Raw genomic sequence first — 20,155 nt, forward strand, 5'->3', positions numbered from 1 at the left:
ACTAACTTTGGAAGTGAGCAGGAACCTGGTGCACAATACCCCCCTCACCCCCAAAAAATATGATTATATGTTAATTAATTAATAAATAAATGGAAACATTGATAAATAGATGAATTAATAAATAGATCAATAAATAAAAGAATAAATAAATACAAATAAACAATAAAAAATAGAATATTTCTTCAAAACAGAAATGCAATCAAAAAGGGGAGGGGGGGGGGGTGACCCTTGAGAATCGAATTAGAATTTCAATTACGATCTTTTTAATAAAACCATTTGTATCTTGGCATACCTGGTCATTCAGACTACTATAGCATGTATTTTGATTTATGGCAGCAGGTTTTGTTCAGGAAATGTTTGTTATAATTCAAGCTTCCTTTTCTCTCTCGAAGGACACACTCACTGCTTCACTGCGGCAAGCATGGAACTTCCTCAAGAAAAAAGTGTAGTTGTATATTATACCTAGTTATGTGATGCCTGTTTAGTATTGGTTTCCAATTCTCAAGTTTATAGCACGGAACAAAGAGTGATGTTGGCTTGAAAAGATTGTTTAAAACTCAGGAAAATTAGAATTATAATGGTGGCTGATTTCCGTGATCAATTTGATTTTCTTTTTATTATGACGTAGCTCCTAAATTACAATGTTATTACGCCGTGGTGAAAAGAAAAGAAAGAATTGTTGGCGGAAATCGTCTACCATTGAAGTAACCTGTGGAAAAGAAATGGAATAGAGTATTGATAATTTCATTTTTAGGATTGTCATTGGCCTGAGCAAAACAGAAATATCCCAAAAACTTTCATGAAGAAAAAAAATATTGAGGATCTGTTGTTTTTTGTGGATATAGGACAAATTAAATTTCAACTGAGAAAGAACACAACAGAAAATTCACACATACTGTCTTTCATTAATAGATTTTAGTTTTTAGAAAGCCACCATGGATATTATACTTATCTTTCTATGCTCATTACTCAGCCCCTATACATTTTCTACCAAAGTTGTTCTGCACATATCATTTATTTGTAATCTTGAACATTCAATGCAAGTTTTGTTGAATATTGTGAGAATTTATTTTCTATCATTACCAGAACTCAAGCTTATCTTTAACCATTCTCTCTGGTTTTGTTTCTTTTTTACCCCTTCAGGAGTGGCTTCCAAGGTAGTCAGGTGAGGATAGAGAAGGTCGTCTACTCCGGCAAGGAAGGCAAGAGCTCAACGGGATGTCCCATCGCAAAATGGGTAAGTCAAGGTTTGAAATGTTAAAGTTGGTCATGCATAGGTATATAGAGGGCAGCACACTGAGCCAACGGATATTACGCTCCCGTTCATACTAGTATCCCTTTATGCGTACGTCCATACAGGAGGGTAAAACCCGCTGACTTAGTGTTCCCAAGTTGCCTTCTTCACGAACGATTATATACCCACGCATGATCATCTTTAAATAACGTTTGGATCTTTAATAGCAACTAGTTGATGGTGGAGAGCACAAGGAAATTGATGTGTGCATCATGCTTCGGCGACAAGTGCTCTGAGGTCGAATTCCTACACCAACCAACTTCCTAACTTTGTCACAAGTGGGGAATGAGAGTAGTTGCATTCGTTGATCTGACCTGGGCTCCAGGATTTATCTTTTCAAAGATACAGGGTTAGGGCTGCGACTCTGTTTAAAGCCTGTCTGCACTAGCTTGGCTAGGAGGGATTAGACCTCACTGCGTGGTCACTGACAGGTGGTTATCTTATCAAATCAGCTCTCAATTAACGTAAGAAAAAAGGGACCGCTTAGCCATTGTTTGCTATATAGAGGGCGCAAGTAGGTACAAGTAGTGCGGTCCCACTTAAAGGTTAGGTTCGAGGGTTGGGGTTTGGTATATACTTCCATCAGTGGTTGAAGTCAGCGATTCCCCCATTTTACAAAATTAGCTGCAGAGCATGTATCGTACAACTCTCGTCGTAGTTACATATTGAGCATATTGAGCAAGGGTGTGTTTGCCAGCCGGGATAGTAGAGTGGGAAGTGATTAGTTATCTCCTCTAGTAACCTGTAGGGTTGTTCTTTGTGGACCTGGGGGTGTTTCACAAAGACTAAGATCAACTTTAGGTTGAACATAACTATGGCAGGCCATTCATGCCACTAGTTGCTCTCACCATTGGTCTCTCAATTATGATCTTTAGATACTATAACAAAAATGTAAATTCTGTAGATATGTAACCATGATTTGTACGCCCCTTGAGAGACCAAGGCCAGTAAATGGTGAGAGAAAACAGTGACATGAACGGCCTGCCATAGTTAAGTCCAACTTAAAGTCGATCTTAGTCTTTGTGAAACACCCCCCTGATCAAGGTACCCAAGTCACTTCCCAATCCAGATGTGATCGGTACCCGAAGCAGATGCAACCTCAGATAGATAATACTCAGAAGGTGGATATGTGAGCGTATTGAAAGTGAAACTCAACAGTTAATCAGTCAGCGGGAAAATGCATGATGATGCATTCTTTTTTAGAGAGGCTATGTTCAGCTTAATCTCTCTAAAGAGCGATTGACTGTTCATTTTTAATGTTCATTTTACCCAAGTGCTTGTACACTATCTTGAACCATCATCTTTAAATCCTATCTGAGGGACTGAAGTTAATTACCCTGATCAAAGACACTCGCGTACCAACTTGGTCTTGAACCTAAGTTAATTAATTTCCAAGACCATCGCTCTATCCACCAAGCCATATGCCATTGTAGTAATGCTACACATGCTCCGTCAACATTTTCTCTACAATTTATTTTGTCAGAAATAAAGGATTATAGTCCTGTCTAACAAAGAGTTGATATCAATCTCAACTGTAGAGATGGGAGACTTCAAACTTGTGATTGATTAGAGGTCTTGCGATTGATTCAAATCAATCGTAACTCTTTATAAGACGGGGCCCAGGTTGACATTGGGTTTTAGGTTAGGGTTTAAGTGCAGTTATTGTATTTGGTCGAGGGTTGAAGTTTGGAATTCAGTTACTTTAGGATATTGACACCGGATTCCAGAGCATGGGTCATGGAGATTACCTCTTTTCTAGAACTATTGCTCTATCCTCCAAACCAAATCAAATTGCATTCAGTAACAACTTTTCCTGTTGCCATTCATTGTAGATCATCCGAAGGTCGTCGACGGACGAGAAGATCCTCGTCCTGGTCCGTCATCGTCCAGGACATCGTTGCGACACGTCGTACATCATCATCGCCATCGTGGCATGGGAAGGGGTCAACAACTACGTGGCCGACGACACCTACGAGATGCTGCGGACAACGCTGCCCAACGGTGCCATCCCTACGGTCAGAAGATGCGGGACAAATGAAGAGTAAGTCATCGATAGAATATTGATCAGGGCCATGTTTCATAACACTTGTTATCAATACCAATTAAAAAAACTGTTGTTAGCCAATTAACTAATTCCATATGATTGGCTGAGAGCACATTTGTAAAAGCATTTTGTAAGAACTTTTCCATCTTGTCATTTGACGAAAGCTCTGATTGCTCTGGATGTTCATTCTTTAAATGTTAGCACTTGTTTATTTTTATAACATTTTTTATGAAACGGGGCCAAAAACTACATGGCACGTCGTGCTTATCTTTGGTTACTGTAATGGAATTGTAGCAGCAGGCCTGTTAGTGATGAAAATCTTTTTTTCACTGATTTTCTCTTTTCAAATATATAGAATATAATATCTTGTTGGACAAGTCATGTCCATACGCTACCAAATATTATTGAATTGTATTATGGCATTATGAAGATAAATTTACATAAAAAAATGTTTCATTTGATGCATTATTTGATACAAGCTCAAGAAGGGCCTTCAAATTTCTCTCATTGAACTATTTCTTTTTGTCCACTTCTTCAGTAAAACGTGCGCCTGTCAAGGGTTCAGTCCCGACTCCTGCGGGGCATCCTTCACCTTTGGCTGCTCCTGGTCCATGTACTACAACACCTGCAAGTTTGCCCGCAGCAGGACCCCCAGGAAATTCAAGCTCCTAGAGGCCAATCCTGAAGTGGTAAGTACCTAAGGCCCATCTCTAGGCCTGTTTTTATTAGCTTAAGATTGCCAAATATCCCGCAATTTGAACTATCCCGATCGCAAATTTTCCAGTTAATTTGCGTCTTCATCAGCCTGAAGTTGCAATTAACTGGATATTTGGTCGAGATAATCATCCCAAGATATCTTGGGCTAGTTTGCAAAATATCCTGTTATTTGTCGAAGACTCGCACTATGCGCGAACGCTGAGCAAAATATCTTGAGCTAATTTCGCGAGCTTGAGTTTCAAGTTTCGAGGTCAAGTCTCGCTGAGCTGATGAGGACGTGATTTGTAACTTCAAGATTATTTCCCAAATCAGAAATAGCAGGCTATTCGGCAACCTCGAGCTGATGAGGTCAAGTCTATTGGGAGATCATTCTGAAACAATTCTGTCAGGGTTTTTGAGACAGTGTGACTATGGACATTGCCAGAACAAAGTCTCTCTTTAGCCAAGGACATATTTTTTGGTTCTCAACCAATCTTCCACAAAATGTCTTAGAACTTGAAGAAAGTGTGAACATCCTGAAGCAATGGAATTCTGTCAGGGTTTTTGAGAAAATGCGACTATGAACATTGCCAAAACAATGTCTCTCTTTAGCCAAGGACGTATCTTTTAGTTCTCAATCAATCTTCCACGAAAGGTCTTAGAACTTGAAGAAAGTGTGAACATATTGCCAATTTAAAACAAAGTCTCCTTAGCAATGATATCTTTTGTTTTGCAACCAAGGTTCTTTGAAATGTCTTGAAACTTGAAGACATCCCAAACATATAATTCTTTCACTTCATTTGAACAAGTCTTAGAAATTGAAAAGGTGTGAAACATAAAGTTTAAACACTGTCACAAATTATATACTCATTTTCCCCAATAGACTGTAGTGTTATGAAATCATTAGGAAAAGGAAAAAAGAAATTTCTGTTTTTATTCATAAATATCTTGATAATCAGACGGGCAATCGGCTTGTAAAAGTCATGGGATTCCTGACTGACCTAAAGATTTATAATTATGATCGCAGCATGAGCCAAATCCAGGATTTTGTTTCAGAATCTGAGGCAATGAGTCACTTTTATAGCAAATTGAAATCATAATATGTTGCATCCTTCTTCTCCCATTTTCAGGAGGACGTACTATCGGACCGCTTCCAGAACATGGCCACCGACCTGGGCCCTCTCTACAAGCGCCTGGCTCCCGAGTCCTTCAACAACATGGTGGTGTTTGAGGAGGAGGGCAAGGAGTGCCGGCTGGGGAAAGAGACTGGGAGGCCATTTGCAGGAGTTACTGCCTGTATGGACTTCTGTGCCCATGCCCATAAAGACCAACATAACATGAACAACGGCTGTACTGTGGTAAGTAATGCAGTCCTGGGCCCCATTTTCACAAAATTTGTCATGAGTGACAAATGACAGTTTTCGTTATAAGCTACTGAAATCCTTGTTTCTGATTGGTTAGCAGCAGATTTGTCATTGAAAAAAGGCTTTGTGAAACAGGTCTTTGGAGTATCACATAGTTCTGAACTAAGTAAAGGATTTTTTATCCTAACGCATTTCTGAAATGATGAAGTAACAAAGATTAAAAGTGTTTGCAAAAACAAAAAGGGGCTACTGAACACATGTTGTAAATGTTTATATTTTTTAGAGTTGAGATCTGAGTAAGAGTGTATAACAACCATTTGCATTTGGAATGCCTGCATTTTTAAGAAATCAGATATTCAACGTTTTTTGGTAACATCGTAATATATTGTAACCAATTAGACAGTTGTTTAAAAAAAACTATGGTATGATATAGCACCAAGAGATATGCTTTGTTTTTTGCAATAAGTGTTTTCTTGTTATCAATTTCACAATTTGATGTCAATTCCATGTGATGTCAATACATTAAAAAGTCATATGGTTTACAAAGTTAGGCCTGTGGGATTTGAAATACATATTTGTACCAGTTATACTAAGCTTTATGTTTGTTTTTTTCGCACCTTGCAGGTTGTGACGTTAACGAAAGACGACATACGGAATAAACGTCCTTCTCCCGGCGACGAACAACTCCACGTCTTGCCCCTCTACTACCTTGACAGCACAGATGAGTTTGGCACCGCCGAAGGACAACAGAACAAAGTCCGCAACGGATCTATCGAGGTACTCACCCACTATCGACACAAGATCAGGGTTCATGGTGGAGACCCCGTGGTGCCCAAAGGTGCCATGAAGTCTAGGAACTCCTCAAGCAGTAACTCAAGTCCGGGAAGAGCCAAATCCGCTGCTTCCGCCGCAGCGGCTCAGAGAGAGCTGGAGAGGGAACGGGAAAAGGAGAAGGAGAGGGAAAAGGAGAAGGAGAGGGAAAGGGAGAGGGAGCACGAGAGGGAAAGGGAAAGGGAGCACGAGAGAGAAAGGGAGAGGGAGCACGAGAAGAGGGCGGCTGCAGCGGCATCGGCGGCTCAGAAGGAGTTGGCGGCGGCTGGTCATGGGATACCCAAGGTTGAGCAGCCAGTGCCTCCACACATGAATCCTCAGACGATGCAGATGTGGCCACACTATCAGCAAAGCATGGAGGCGTTGAGGGCGCAATGGCCAGGGATGGAGATACCTCCAGGAATGGTCGGGGGATTACGTCCCGACTCTCATGCCCTAATGATGATGAATGGACTGCATCGTGAGATGCTGACACCCGGCGGTTCCATACCTCCAGAGCTGGCCCACATGTACGCTCATTACGCTCGCTTCCTCCCTCCTGGGTACGTTCACCCTGCAATGGCAGACATCATGCTTCGAGAGCAGCTTCAGAACAACCCTGCAGCCCTTGCAAGATTCATGGCTCCCTTTGGGCAGGATCCTTACGGGGGACAATCGTCAAACCCTTACATGCATCTTGCTGCGCAATATGGAGCAGACATCAAGCCAGACCCATCCATGCTGAACAATCCTCGACTTGAAGGCTTTTATAGTCCGTACCTGAGTCCTCACTTGACATCACCTCAGGGAAGGGAACCAGGCCGTGAAGGGGGGTCACACCTTCCAAGTGACGCCTCTTCCAAGTTTCCTTCCCCTACCTTGAACGGTGTCCGGCCGGATCCTCATCACCCTCATACCAGCCAAGCGCACCATCCAACCTCATCTTCATCAGCGACATCGTCATCGACATCATCAGCTCAGCCACACCTCTCCTCATCCCACTCACACAAAGATGGCATCTGGAGACCTCCAATATTCCAAGACAGTCCCAAGAAAGAGCCCAACTCTGGAGGACATCACCACAGCAGCAGCAGTAACAGTAGCTCTCGCCCCCCAGAATCCCGCACCCCTCAGAAGTCACCTGCCTACTCCCCCTCCGTAGATAAATCCATCAGGCCTGGTGACCCCAGAGACCCCTACATATTTAGGGACGACACCCCAAGCTCCAAGCCAGTCCATCATCACAAGTCCGAGGGGAAGTCGTCCAAAGGCAAGTCTGATCCCCATCACCTTCACCAGGCAGCACACCCTGAGAGGTTAACACCTCATGAAGGCAAAGACATAAAACCAATATTCCCTATCCCAAGTCTTCAGGATCCCATGAACACCCCTCCACCTGCGCGGTCTGAGGAGGAGTACTTCTCCGACAGCGATAAGTGCTTTGAGGACCCGACTATTGGTGGGGTTGCAATTGCCCTTACACATGGCTCTGTTCTCTTTGAGTGTGCAAAGCGAGAGCTGCATGCAACCACGTCTGTTCAAAACCCCTGCAGGCAGCGGCCGACTCGTATCAGCCTGGTCTTCTACCAGCATAAGAGGATGACGTACAGGAACCACGGTCTGGAACTCTATGAGAAGAAGATGGCTGCACGGTCGCTGGAACAAGAAAACGGGGAATCCCCCAGTGGGAAGGGTGGTAAGAAGGGTAAACGTCCAGCCACGACGGACGACTCCAACAAGGAATCGGTGGCAGCCAAGAAGAAGAAGACAGAGGTTGAGAAATCCCAGATCCCCACCAAATGTGCAGTTACTCCCTCCACGAATACGACAGTGACTTTGGCCTCATACGCTTTCCCCACTGTTACTGGGCCCTATCAAAAATGGGTTTGATAAAAGAATATAAGCTCAGGTTTTTTATCTTTTAGGCTTTCAACTGAAATCAAGACCTGGTCTTTTGACTATACCATTCAGCAATCCCCTTGAATAGTAATCGGGATGTTGTTGATGTTCCATTTCCTATGTCTTTTCCCTAGTTTGTGAATACCATGTCTATGCAGAGAATATATGCATAATCCAATCGTATGCAATGATATTATAACATATGTTATTAATTATTGTCCCTGAAAGAAACATGTTTTCTCGAACCATGTATGTCAAGTAATCTTGTCCGTGAGTGCAATATTCATAGAGTATATGCACTCCCTCTTAATTCTCTCGACTGTTTCGTGAATCGCGGAAATACTTCTAGTATTAGCTAGAAATATCCAGGACCAAAATTTTGTATAGAAATACAAATGTCATAGATTCAATATATATTTCTGATTAAATCACAGAGAAAATAATGATAAATTTTAATCTGAAATTCCTAACGATTTGTGGAAAAATGAAGTTCTTTTTATATATTCCTCAGATTTTTAATTGTAAAAAGCTGTGCTGTGTTACTACATCTATGTGTTTGATAAAGTGCTAGAAATGCAAGTCTATTTTCCAAAGGTATTTCATGAGCCAACTCAAGTGTATCATTTGAGTATTATACATATGTGAAATAATGTTTTAAAGAAAACTGAAATGTGGGTATATAGACTTGGCTTCCCCATACAATTTTGATAGTAATATAACGGTTATACCTTCATCATGTTGCAAAGGAGGAAACATGCTTCTGGTGAAATACAGCTCATGATATTATCGTTGCAAACAAACTCTGCCAGGGAAAGTGTCTTTTGACAAAGTGTTTTTTCTCTAGAAATATATATGTTATCCCAAGTCAGTGTTCCTCACTATGATAAATTGGAAGTGTTTATTCCGACCTACCTCTCAACTTTTCATTCAATTCCTTCTTTATTTTCTCTTTTAAAGAAAAAGTTCAGCTTAAAATGTGTTTGTTTTAAAGCTGTTTTATCATTTTCAATTTTGTTTTTTACATTGTCACAGTTGACTGAGAACAATGCTGCTGCTCCAAATTTGATAGAATTGGGATTTAAATATCCATATGTCTCCTTTTTTAATGAAAGTGGTCAACTTGTTTCTGAAAGGAAAATTACAAAGGAATGCAAAAAGATATTTTCAAAATGTATAAAGAGCATATCGTGTAATTGGGGAAAGTTACATTTCAAAGAATGATCACACATTTGCAAGTGCTTTCAAGTTATTCTCAAACACTGTCCAATTAGTATTTATTATTTGCTGTTGTATCTTTACATTATGCGTTGAGATATCTCATGTTTTACTTCTTCTCTTTTTTCTGTCGTAGATACAGAGAGATATTGCGGGCAGTGATTCTAGTCATGGTCTTCTTTGTAACGAATTGAAATAGATGTAACTCATAAATGGAAAGGTATTTTTTTAAATCTTAGGATGAATTTGAATCATGAACCAGTAAAAGAGTGAAATAGTACCCAGAAGAGGGATATTTGAGCATGTTGTTCTTGAAATACTCCAACAGGAAAAATTGAGAATTAGTTCTATTTAGCAATGCGTGTGTTTTACCCATCATGGATGTGCATATTAGCTTGTAAAGTGATTCTTAAAAATGTATATATATCTGTAAAGGTTTGATTAGTTCAATATTGTAATATTCTCCGACATTCTTTCAGTAAATTTGTGAATTTTTTTTCTCAACTGGAATTTTACAATCACCCGCTCGGCTTTTGAAAAGCCAGTGGATTTTTAAGAAATTATTGTCAATTTTTAATGAAATGATGATTGAATAATGATGTTGTATATATGTATTATGAATAGCTGGGGAGCTGGTTTTATGTGTGTACATTTAATGGATAGAATATTGTGTAGATATAGACATAAGACTCGCAAGGGATAGGGGGATCTTAAAGATTTGAGAAATTCTTTGAAACAAATTTTTAATTAATGAAAATTGAATTGAATAATTCATTGAATTAATTGATTTTTATTGTAAAATTGTGATTTCCCCTTTCAGCAAGTCAATTTTGTTTTGTTGTGTGTGTGTGTGTATATGTATTTGTGTGTGTAAAATGTTTAAATATTGCATCAATTATGGAATGGATTTTGAATTTCTTGTAGTTTAATGAAGAGAAATTATGTGATTCTTTTGTTAGGTGAGCCCGGCTAATTTGTCTACCAAAATTAAATTTGAATGTCTGATTTTGACATATCTCTTCTCAAGAAATCTTATGTGTCTGTGTCTTTCTTTAGAGTCCTTAGTGACATAATGTAGATGGTTTCATAATGAACTATGGTATGCATTCAGTCCCAGAAACATTAATCAAGTGATTATATAATAATATATAATAATTTGATTTGATGTTTGGTTTATGATTTTTTTTTTCTCTCCAAATATATGGACCATTAAAAGCAAAAATGGTTCTCTTTCAATTACTGGTATACAATTAGGTCGACTTTAATATGGAGAAAAGAGATTACAGCTGTGTAGTATGTTGATACCTGCTTCGTGATGATGAAGATGGTTCATGTCTTGAAGGTAAGGATAATGATGATGATGGTACCTGTTAAGGGTACAATGGTGATAATGATGCTGATGATGATTATTAAAAGATGGCACTTGTTATGGTAATGATGACGATGGTACCTTTCATGATGGTGACGATGATGATGAAGATTGTTATGATGGTACCTGTTAAGGTAACATTGGTGATAATGATGGTGATGATACCTGTTATGAAAGCAGTGATGATGATGGTACCTATGATGATTATAATGATGATGGACAATGGTGGTAGGGATGGTGATAATAATAAAAAACAGTGCTTATGAAGCGCTTACCACCTGAGTCTCTAAGCACTATAACAAACAAAATGCAATAATAAACAATTACATATTAAACAAAACAAAAAATTACTAATAAACCTACAAATTACAATACATATTAAATATACATCTATGTGAACAGAGGAAATTAACATCAAAAGCAGTTTTGAATAAATGTGTCTCAAGATGGATATGAGTATGAAAATGACAGGAGGTACAATGTTCAGGAGATTTTACAGAAATACTCTTTAGAAGCTGTGTTCACGACAATACTGACGAAAACCATTGGAAACGAAATTTGGGTGAAAACATCGGTAGAAGGACTATATGAAACAATGTTGAATAATAACGACGATACATTTGATCCTAACGAAATTTAATTCTATTTCAACTCGGCCACTTGTTTTGTAGCAGACATCGATACGTTAAGTGGTTTAGCGCCCCCTTGTGTCCTCCTATTCGTTTACTATCCTACACAGTTTATGATGCAGAATGATAATTCTCTTCTCAAAAAAAGGGGGGGGGGAAATGAGAAAATAGGGGACAGACAATAAAGTGAAAGAGGGAATGAAGGAAGAAAAGAAAGTAAGACAGAAGTTAAGGGGAAAAAAAGATAAAGGAAGGAAGAAAGACCGAAAAGAAGGAAAAGGACAAGAGAAGAAAAACGGACAGAAAGGAAGGAAGAAAGAAAGGGAGAAAGAAAAGAGAAATAAAGCAGAATAAAGTAAGTTGGATGTGAAAAGAAACGTGACATGAAGATGATACGACAGAACTTCCACTCAAGCGATGTCCTTGTTTATTCGCACTCATCTACTTTGCAAATCCGGTGCCCCCCCCCCCCCGCCCCCTCTGACACCAGTACCCCCTCAATGCCTTGGACCCATCCTTTGACACTGTTCGTGAAATTAGGTCACACCACTCACGATCAAAGAGACTTCGATAAATCAACTCAATGGCACAGTTAATATCCCTTTTGTACTGCCGATAGAATTCATGTTCGAGTTACGTAATAATGTATGTCATCGTAATGTTCGCACGTTTAACTAGGTGACACGCAACGCTCAAGGTTATTGAAATTGACCTAAAGTCTAGCAATCACCAAAACATGTTTTGCTCTTGATGTAAACTAGGGATTCATAACTCTATAATATTACATTCAAAATATGAGCTACAAATAATACATCTACAACTTGAACTTAGAGATATTGCAGTTTACATATACTTTTCTTTGTGACCGAAATGTCAATGTTTCATCTTCGTTATAACAAACAAGATTTGCGAATCATGCATTATAAAGCCCCTCTACAGTGTTGGGAGCCCCAAAAATCTGATGGCATAATTTCACTTTAATTATTGTATCATAATGTGCAAGAGGATGTAATTTAAGACACTTTTCTGCAAGGATTTCCAAAACAAATTTGTTTAAAGTCGAATATTGATGAAAGAATACAATTTAGGTTTTCTGCGTACAACAGAAAATCCAAATTATGAATTCTTTTATCAATATTTTGTCTTCAAACTTATATTTTTTTTGGGGGGGGTGGGGGGAATCTTTGCAGAAGTTTGTCTTAAATGGCATCCTCTTTCACATTATGATAAGTAAAATCCCAGCAGTGCAGAGGGGCTGATCTATTGAGAAAGGAAAAAAAATAAAATAATGTGTCCTCATTTCGAACAAAACCTTTTTCTTTGATGACCGTAACATCCTACATTGCATAATGTCTCGCTCAAGATCCGCAAACACAGTCATGTATCCTTCTATTGAAATTAGTGTGGGTTTGAGGAGAGTGGGAGATCCTATGAATGCATGTATGAGACATGCAGTCCTTGATCTACTTTCGTGCTTGGCACATATACGATGACATTGTGATACCACACACCTTCCGACAAGCCTACTTACTGATAGTGAAGGGGATGCTAACGATTTGTTTTTTAGATAGCCTCTTTTAATTTCCGGTTTCCGAAATTTGTACTATTTTCCTCTTGATTAATCCCTCTACGTCTTCTTTGTACCATTCAGTCTTTTTTTTTCTCCTCCTATGACTTTTTCATTTCAATTCCAAATTCCCCTGAACCCCGACGCTCCTTTCATGCCGTACTCCTCTTAAATTATTACTCTTTGATATGCCTCCTTACTTTGACAAAATATGGGCTGAATGAATTTATAATATTATGTTTCATTATGTCTTTCATCTTGAATTTACAGATAGAACATAATGAAATACATCTTATAGTAGAAGGCAAAGTATAGAAACCAACTTATATTGCAAATCATATTAAACAATACGTTATATGAATGGGCAATACCATATAATATCGGAATCATAATATATGCGAGAGACAAAATTGAACAATTACCAGAGAACATGGATTGTACCTCTTCTAGAAATGAAAATTTAAGATAATCTTCATAATGAATTAAATCCATTATCAAAAATCCTCGACAGTGTATCGGCTGTATTCAATATCGAGGAGTATGTGATGAAGGGATGGCTGGACGCAAGCCTATACTGGATGCCGAATCGTGAATCTGACCGCACTTGGTCAACAAACACAAGTGCGTGGTCAAAGTGTTGGGTCCAGAGGTCAGCTTGGTCCTAAGGGACCTGTCCTCTACAAATATTGACACGAGGTCATCTAAAGTGACGTTAGCCTTCGGACGACCCTTCGAATTAAGACCATGGCCGTAGACGAGTGGCCTGATGTTGCGAATGGCACCCCTTCTAATCTGTAATATTAACACGATTTGATTTGATTTGATTTTGATTTCTATATCATCTGCTCAAAAATAATATATATGTTCATGCGGATATATTTATATAATTATATTGATCAGTATCATAGCGCTTACAAAAGAAAATGGTGGAGAGCAGGACAACATTCACATAATGGGTACATCATATCAAATTACTACGGGAAACGTTTGTTTTGAGGGATCTTTTGAAAGTGCAAGACAGTTTAATTATCTGATTTAGAAAACAATTACATTATTAATGAAGGTTTCCCCGCCCCTCTCCCCCCCCCCCCTTTGTTATGATTATTTATGTTTATTTCAGTGCTCTACTTATAACAAACAATGACAGATAAGGGATTCAAATTTCTTGATATTCTTTGTTCTTAATTGTTTGTTTGTGTTTTTGTTTGTTAGTCTGTGTGTGCTTTTTTTTCTTTATGTATTATATATTGTCTTTTTTCAAGGGGGCGTGTTTTTGGTTTGTATTTTGTTTGTTTATTGCTTTTTGCCTTTTCCATATTCCTTTTTTTCCCCGTATAAATATGCCATTTAGAAGAAAATAATTCTCTTAAGTAAAACTGTGTTGTTCCAGAATCATTGAACCCACTGTGCATCACCAAAATGATTTTCATAGAAGCTAGTCAAAACAAAATTACCTCAAGCAAAGTGTACAGGTCTTAGCTCCAAATAAGGCGGCACAGGTTTCGTTTGATATTTTTGTTTTCGCGTACACGATTGGATTGTCCAGGATATCGTAAGGTAACACTTTATTATCAATACTTGTCTACAATTACATAATCATGATAATAGTAATGATTGCAAGGTTTAAAAACATATTTGTTTTGTACCCTGGTCGGTACATGCTATTTCTGATTGTATTCTAGTCAAAACAAAATGTTATCTCTCACAATAAGAATTTTGATTTAGAGGAAGAAGAATCCGTATGACAAAATCTATTCAAAGTCTACGCCATTTTATCATTTATGACAAGTTCCAATAAAAAAAAATCACACAAAATACATGTTAGCTTATTTCCCCAAATAATCTTTTTTTTTTTTTTGTTTTTTGCAAAGTTTAAACACATATTTGTTTCGGACCGTGGCTGGAAATGCTATTTCTGATTGTATGCTAGTCAAAACAAAATGTTATCTCTCAAAATTAAGAAGGAGTAGATCTAGAGGAAGAAGAATCAATATGAACAAAATATATTCTAAGACTACGCCATTTCATCATTTATGACAAGTTCCAATTTAAAAAAATCACACAAACACATGTGAGCTTATTTTACCAAAATAATCTATGTGTTTTTTTTTATCAGATGGTTTGTTCCATGACAAGTGTCTAAAGTATATTATAAAATGCTGAAAAAGTCGAGTGATATTGAAAAAGATTTCTATTTTTTTTTATTTTCAGACATAAATTCACTAAGGTCTTGCAAATGCAAACAACAATTTTGTCATCTGCAGACCCCGATACTTTGACAACATAACGGAACAAGAGGAAGAAAAAGAAGAAGAAGAAGAAGAAGAAGAAGAAGAAGAAGAAGAAGAAGAAGAAGAAGAAGAAGAAGAAGAAGAAGAAGAAGAAGAAAAAGAAGAAGAAGAAAAAGAAGAAGAAGAAGAAGAAGAAGAAGAAGAAGAAGAAGAAGAAAAAGAAGAAGAAGAGGAGGAAGAAGAAGATGATAAGAAGGGAAAATAAAAAAGATAACGAAGAAGAAGGAGGAGAAGATGGAGAAGAAAGAGAAGAAGAAGGAAAAAGATCAAAGAAAAAGAAAATGAAGCAAAAGAAACATTAGAATATGAAACAATTTTACATGTACTTCTCACGTTTTGTCGTGCAATCTCTCACTCTCTCTCTCTCTTTCTCTCTCTCTCTCTCTCTCTCTCTCTCTCTCCTCTCTCTCTCTCTCTCTCTCTCTCTCTCTCTCTCTCTCTTTCTTTCTTTATGTATTGGGCACCCCATTTATCAAGCCTTGGCTTTTAGGGGCACCCTGACCATTTATACTGTATTAAAAATTTCATACATGCATGATTTGTATATTGATTTTTTATTTTAAATGGTTTAATAAAAGGAATTGAATTGAATTGAATCATAATTCTATGTACTTCTCACGTTTTATCGTGCAATCTCCCTCTCTCTCTCTCTCTCTCTCTCCCTCCCTCTCTCTCTCTCTCCACCACTATTTCTCCTTACTATTGCAATATAAACCTTTCCGGTCTGGAAGCAATCTAATCACTCTTCAACAATTCTTATCTAGGCAAGGCCCACTCTTTGCCCATTAAAACAATATCTACGAATTTTTGGGTCAATGTCGACCACAGGCTATCATTATTATGAACTTTTTTTAAGGGTCAAACCTGTATCATACTGTCAATACAATTATTTGGTGTTTATTGATGATAATCCTATATAGTGGATTCTATTTCGATCAATAATCTTTTAATTTGATTTGATTTGATTTGATTTGATTTATACCGAGGATGCGTTATCATGATATTATTTCACACAAAGATTCACATAAAGACAAAAGAAACGCATTGGAGTATTTTATACCGTGTCGGGTAATATCGTAGTTACAGGAAACTCCGTCGAATTGCAAGGAAAAGCGGGAAGAGAGACAGGGAGAGGAGAGAGATGAAAAGAGACTTTAGAAGAAGGCAAATCTGTCCCAACACCATTCCCTCATTCAATAGCCTTTTTAATTAATTTATATCCGGTGCCGCCCGTCTCTCCATGGCCACCCTGTCCCTCTCCAAGGCACCAGTACCCCCCCCCCCCCCCCCCTGGTTGAACCTATACGCAACGCCATTTATGTTAGGGCCGTTGACCCATCTTCATTATTGAGGGCAATATCATCCATAGCAGTCAATCGTGTAAACATGATTGCGAAATGATCGGCGGAAGACCGGACCTAACATTTTTTTTTCTTCAAAAGGGGATTAGGCTAGCCAGACATCCGCAAGACCTATGGTTTAAAGTGGCATATACACCATCATTTTGAAACAATTATTTTAGTCGCCCATGCAAGCTGCAACATTCATCATCCTCACGTGGGCCTAAATTCCTGTGGCGGATATTACAGACATTTGATCTCTACTTTCCGGTGCCATGAACCAAAAAGTAATTTGAAAGCTTTGAAACTCATTAGAAAACGAAGACAATAGATAATCCTGTCAACTTTTGTCTCAGTAATCACTATATCAATGAATAGCGAACTGGTTAATCACTATTGTAATCATATGGTATCATTCACTATAATATAGGCACTAAAGTTCTTCATATTGAAATGTGTGTTTTTCTAAATATAAATTTTAAGATCTGGTAATGAATTTACCACCATCAACTTTGTTTCAATTACGATATAACTGCTATGTTACTTGAATTGTCTGTTCATGGAGTATTGTTGATGAGAAAGGTATAATAAGCCCATGCTACTCCATGGAAATGTTTTATACTAATTGATTAGATAAACCTTATTGGACTGACGCCCAGACACTCTCCGAGAAAACTACCCTATAGTCAAGGATAACATCCCCTGCCTAATCCCCGCCACTCCCAAAATCATCTTCACTTATTCGTTCAGACCGTAATTTTCACTTCTCTCTCCCTTTCGTCTATTTGTCCGTTGTCTTAGAGCGAAACGGCCCCCCCCCCCCCCGCCCCCATCGTAGTAACAGACACTACTTACGATGGTGGCGATAACGATGATGATTATGGGGTCAGTAATTAAATTGACGATTAAGGCAGCCATTTCCCGTTGACAAGAGCTATCTTGTCTTCTAAAAAGATCTAGGGAATTTTGGCCAAACTGGACAATGTTTTCAGTTTTATCAATAAGGACTTATTTTTAGGCTGGTAAATAGTCTTGAGCAAATATTTAGGTGCAATCGTCCAAAGTTGTCATGTCCCAAAGATATGCATGATGATAAAAATTAAAAAGGGCTATCTCTTTAAATACGATAACGAGTTTTTTTGTTGTCGTTATGTCTTTTTTCCCCTTTTTTGTTATGTGGCGCCAAGTGGTGAGACTACATAGCGCAACTGACATTTCGCAATTCGTTTTATCTTATTATAATATGGACACACAACCGGATTGCAGAGACTTTCAAGAATTCAACTAATACGAGCGATTTCAATACCTGATCATGTACTTTAGAAATCACGATCTTATTATCAAATGCACCAATAGAACGTTCTCACGTTCTAAAAGGTGATACGCTAAAACAAGCCATTCAAATGATAACGTACATAATTTTATTTGTATACAATCACTGGAGACAGTTTTTTTACATTAAGTCCGGCCTTCTTGTCTTGTCTCCAAAATTACTGAACAAGTTTAGATTTTGTATTTTCTTGCTCTTATTGTCTTCTCAGCTTATGTTATTCTCCTGTTACAAATTATGTTGTATCTTGTATAATATATGTTTGTTTTTGTATGTTTTTAATGAAAGTATTGATTAAATTAAACTGAAACTGAAACTGAACCTTAGGTTGATACATTATATTGAAAATCTTTGCGATCAATGTTACATAATAGTTTTTGTTATATTTATCATAAATTGATACGATACGAAAGATAAAAATTTATCCAAAAGAGATATAGGCCTACCCATATTAGGCGTGGTCGATAAAATACTTCGTTTTCATTAGTTTACCCAACCCCCCCCCCCCCCCTTCAAAATTTTTCACCTACTTTGTCCCCTACTTTTCAACCTGAATGTGTGATTAACGGAAATTAAATTTCCACCTTTAAAACGAGTTTAGCAAATCGTCCAAAGCGGTTGGCAAGAGATTGTAACACATGATGATATCCTGTCATGTTACTGATGATGTATTACACACGCTGGTGGAAGTCATTAGTTAAGCATGTGTTATGCAAAAATAATGTCTATTGTCAAATGTCCCCCCCCCCCCCTCCCCCTTGATATGATGAGCACTGTGGAATTAAGTGAAAGTCACCTTGACTGTTCGATGAAAAAAAAATTAAAGGGAAAATAATTGCTGATTATACAATATTGTACTTTGTCGAACGAACGATATGGCGAAATGAATTTTAACATCAGGGTGTAGCCTTTGCGATTCATGAAATGAAGTAATCTAAAGTTTACTTTGATCTGCATCGACTGAGGAGGAAGATAATGGATGCCCCACCCCCCCCCCCCCCATAACAAGGTAAATACACGAAAATCGTGTCGTTGTCTTTTTTTCCTTTAATATCAAATTGTAATTGAAATTGTAATATTGTTCATGTAATGACGCACAAGCAAACAAAAATTAATTAAAAAATACAATGTCTAATCGTCACCAAAATGGAATCCTATCCCTCTCTTGCACCCCTTCTAAAGCAATCTCTTTCGTTGTTCGAAATGACAATAGAGTATAATAGTTGAATGACAAACCAACTGTAACAGCTGGTACCTAGATTAAAGGGGAAGTCTACCCTGGTAATTACAATCAGAAAAAACGAGAGAAAAACATTAGTTAAAGTTTGAACAATACCCGATTGAAAATAGAAAAGTAATACATGTTTTAACTTGAAACACAGATTGGCAAAACTGTGATGTATATTGCGAGGTCTCCTCCAATAAAACTTGCAGTAAGTACAAACATGAAATGTGCCTGCGGTATCAATAGATCCAAATGGCACAGATATGATAACCAATTGGCCTGCTTGTAACAGATTTTTATGATGATGCGCCCCCCAGCCCCCCCCCCCCCTGGTCCGGATCGAGAGTCCAGGGTCCTCTACTGACTACGTAGGCAGGAAGAGTGCAACGTATTTATTAGCCCTTCAACCGGGGGCGGGGGCGTACACCAGCTTGACCAACTGCTGGATACACCACTGAGACTGAGTGGAGGCTTACGCTTTATCAATCATCGTTTTTTTTTTTCTTCCTTGATTTCCGGAATCTGCATTTTTGAAGGGTCGTCGCTGAATTGAAGAAAAAAAAAGAAATCAGTGATATCGATGGGTTCATTACAATCAGCCACGTGACTGCAATGAAAACACGTCACTGGTAACTCATGATTTTTACAAATTTCAATTCCAAAGTATTTTTAGAAAATAGAACTGAGCGATTGGATTACGAACCTAATTGGAACAATACTCCTCTCCGGAAAAAAAAATTGATATTCGATTTACTATTTCATTATCTGTATCAGAAGCGTATCAAGGAAATGATAAGTAGTGGGGCGGTAACCCCCCCCCCCTTTTTTTTTTATTACGGAGGACGATGATCGAATGCACCACGAGGAGAAACAATATATTAAAATGAACAAAATTGTTATGCTTTTATTATTATTGTTTATATGTGTTTTGCAGTTTATATATTTATTTGTTCATTCATTTATTCACTTACTAACTTATTTTCTATTTATAGTTATTTTTGTATATCATGGAGATAATGAGAATAAGCCAGTTCATTGTTGCAGTCTGAGCATGAGCAGATAAGGTCATTGCGGACCAAATT

The 20,155-nt window shown here is 38.0% G+C and overlaps 1 protein-coding gene across 2 annotated transcripts in view; it reads left to right on the forward strand.

Moving 5' to 3' along the window:
* The window catches only part of LOC580376 (methylcytosine dioxygenase TET3), a 35,605-nt gene extending 25,253 nt beyond the window's left edge, over positions 1 to 10,352 (forward strand). For both annotated transcript variants that reach the window (XM_030979620.1, XM_030979621.1), the window contains exons 5-9: positions 1,144 to 1,237; positions 3,127 to 3,335; positions 3,877 to 4,027; positions 5,165 to 5,392; positions 6,023 to 10,352. In XM_030979620.1, coding sequence (XP_030835480.1) covers positions 1,144 to 1,237; positions 3,127 to 3,335; positions 3,877 to 4,027; positions 5,165 to 5,392; positions 6,023 to 8,098 — 2,758 coding nt within the window. In that variant the 3' untranslated portion in view covers positions 8,099 to 10,352. The remainder of the gene's footprint in view (positions 1 to 1,143; positions 1,238 to 3,126; positions 3,336 to 3,876; positions 4,028 to 5,164; positions 5,393 to 6,022) is intronic.
* The last annotated feature ends 9,803 nt before the right edge of the window (positions 10,353 to 20,155 follow it).

Source organism: Strongylocentrotus purpuratus, unplaced genomic scaffold (genome assembly GCF_000002235.5).
Source record: "Strongylocentrotus purpuratus isolate Spur 01 unplaced genomic scaffold, Spur_5.0 spur5_scaffold_10, whole genome shotgun sequence".
NCBI classification, from domain to species: Eukaryota; Metazoa; Echinodermata; class Echinoidea; order Camarodonta; family Strongylocentrotidae; genus Strongylocentrotus; species Strongylocentrotus purpuratus.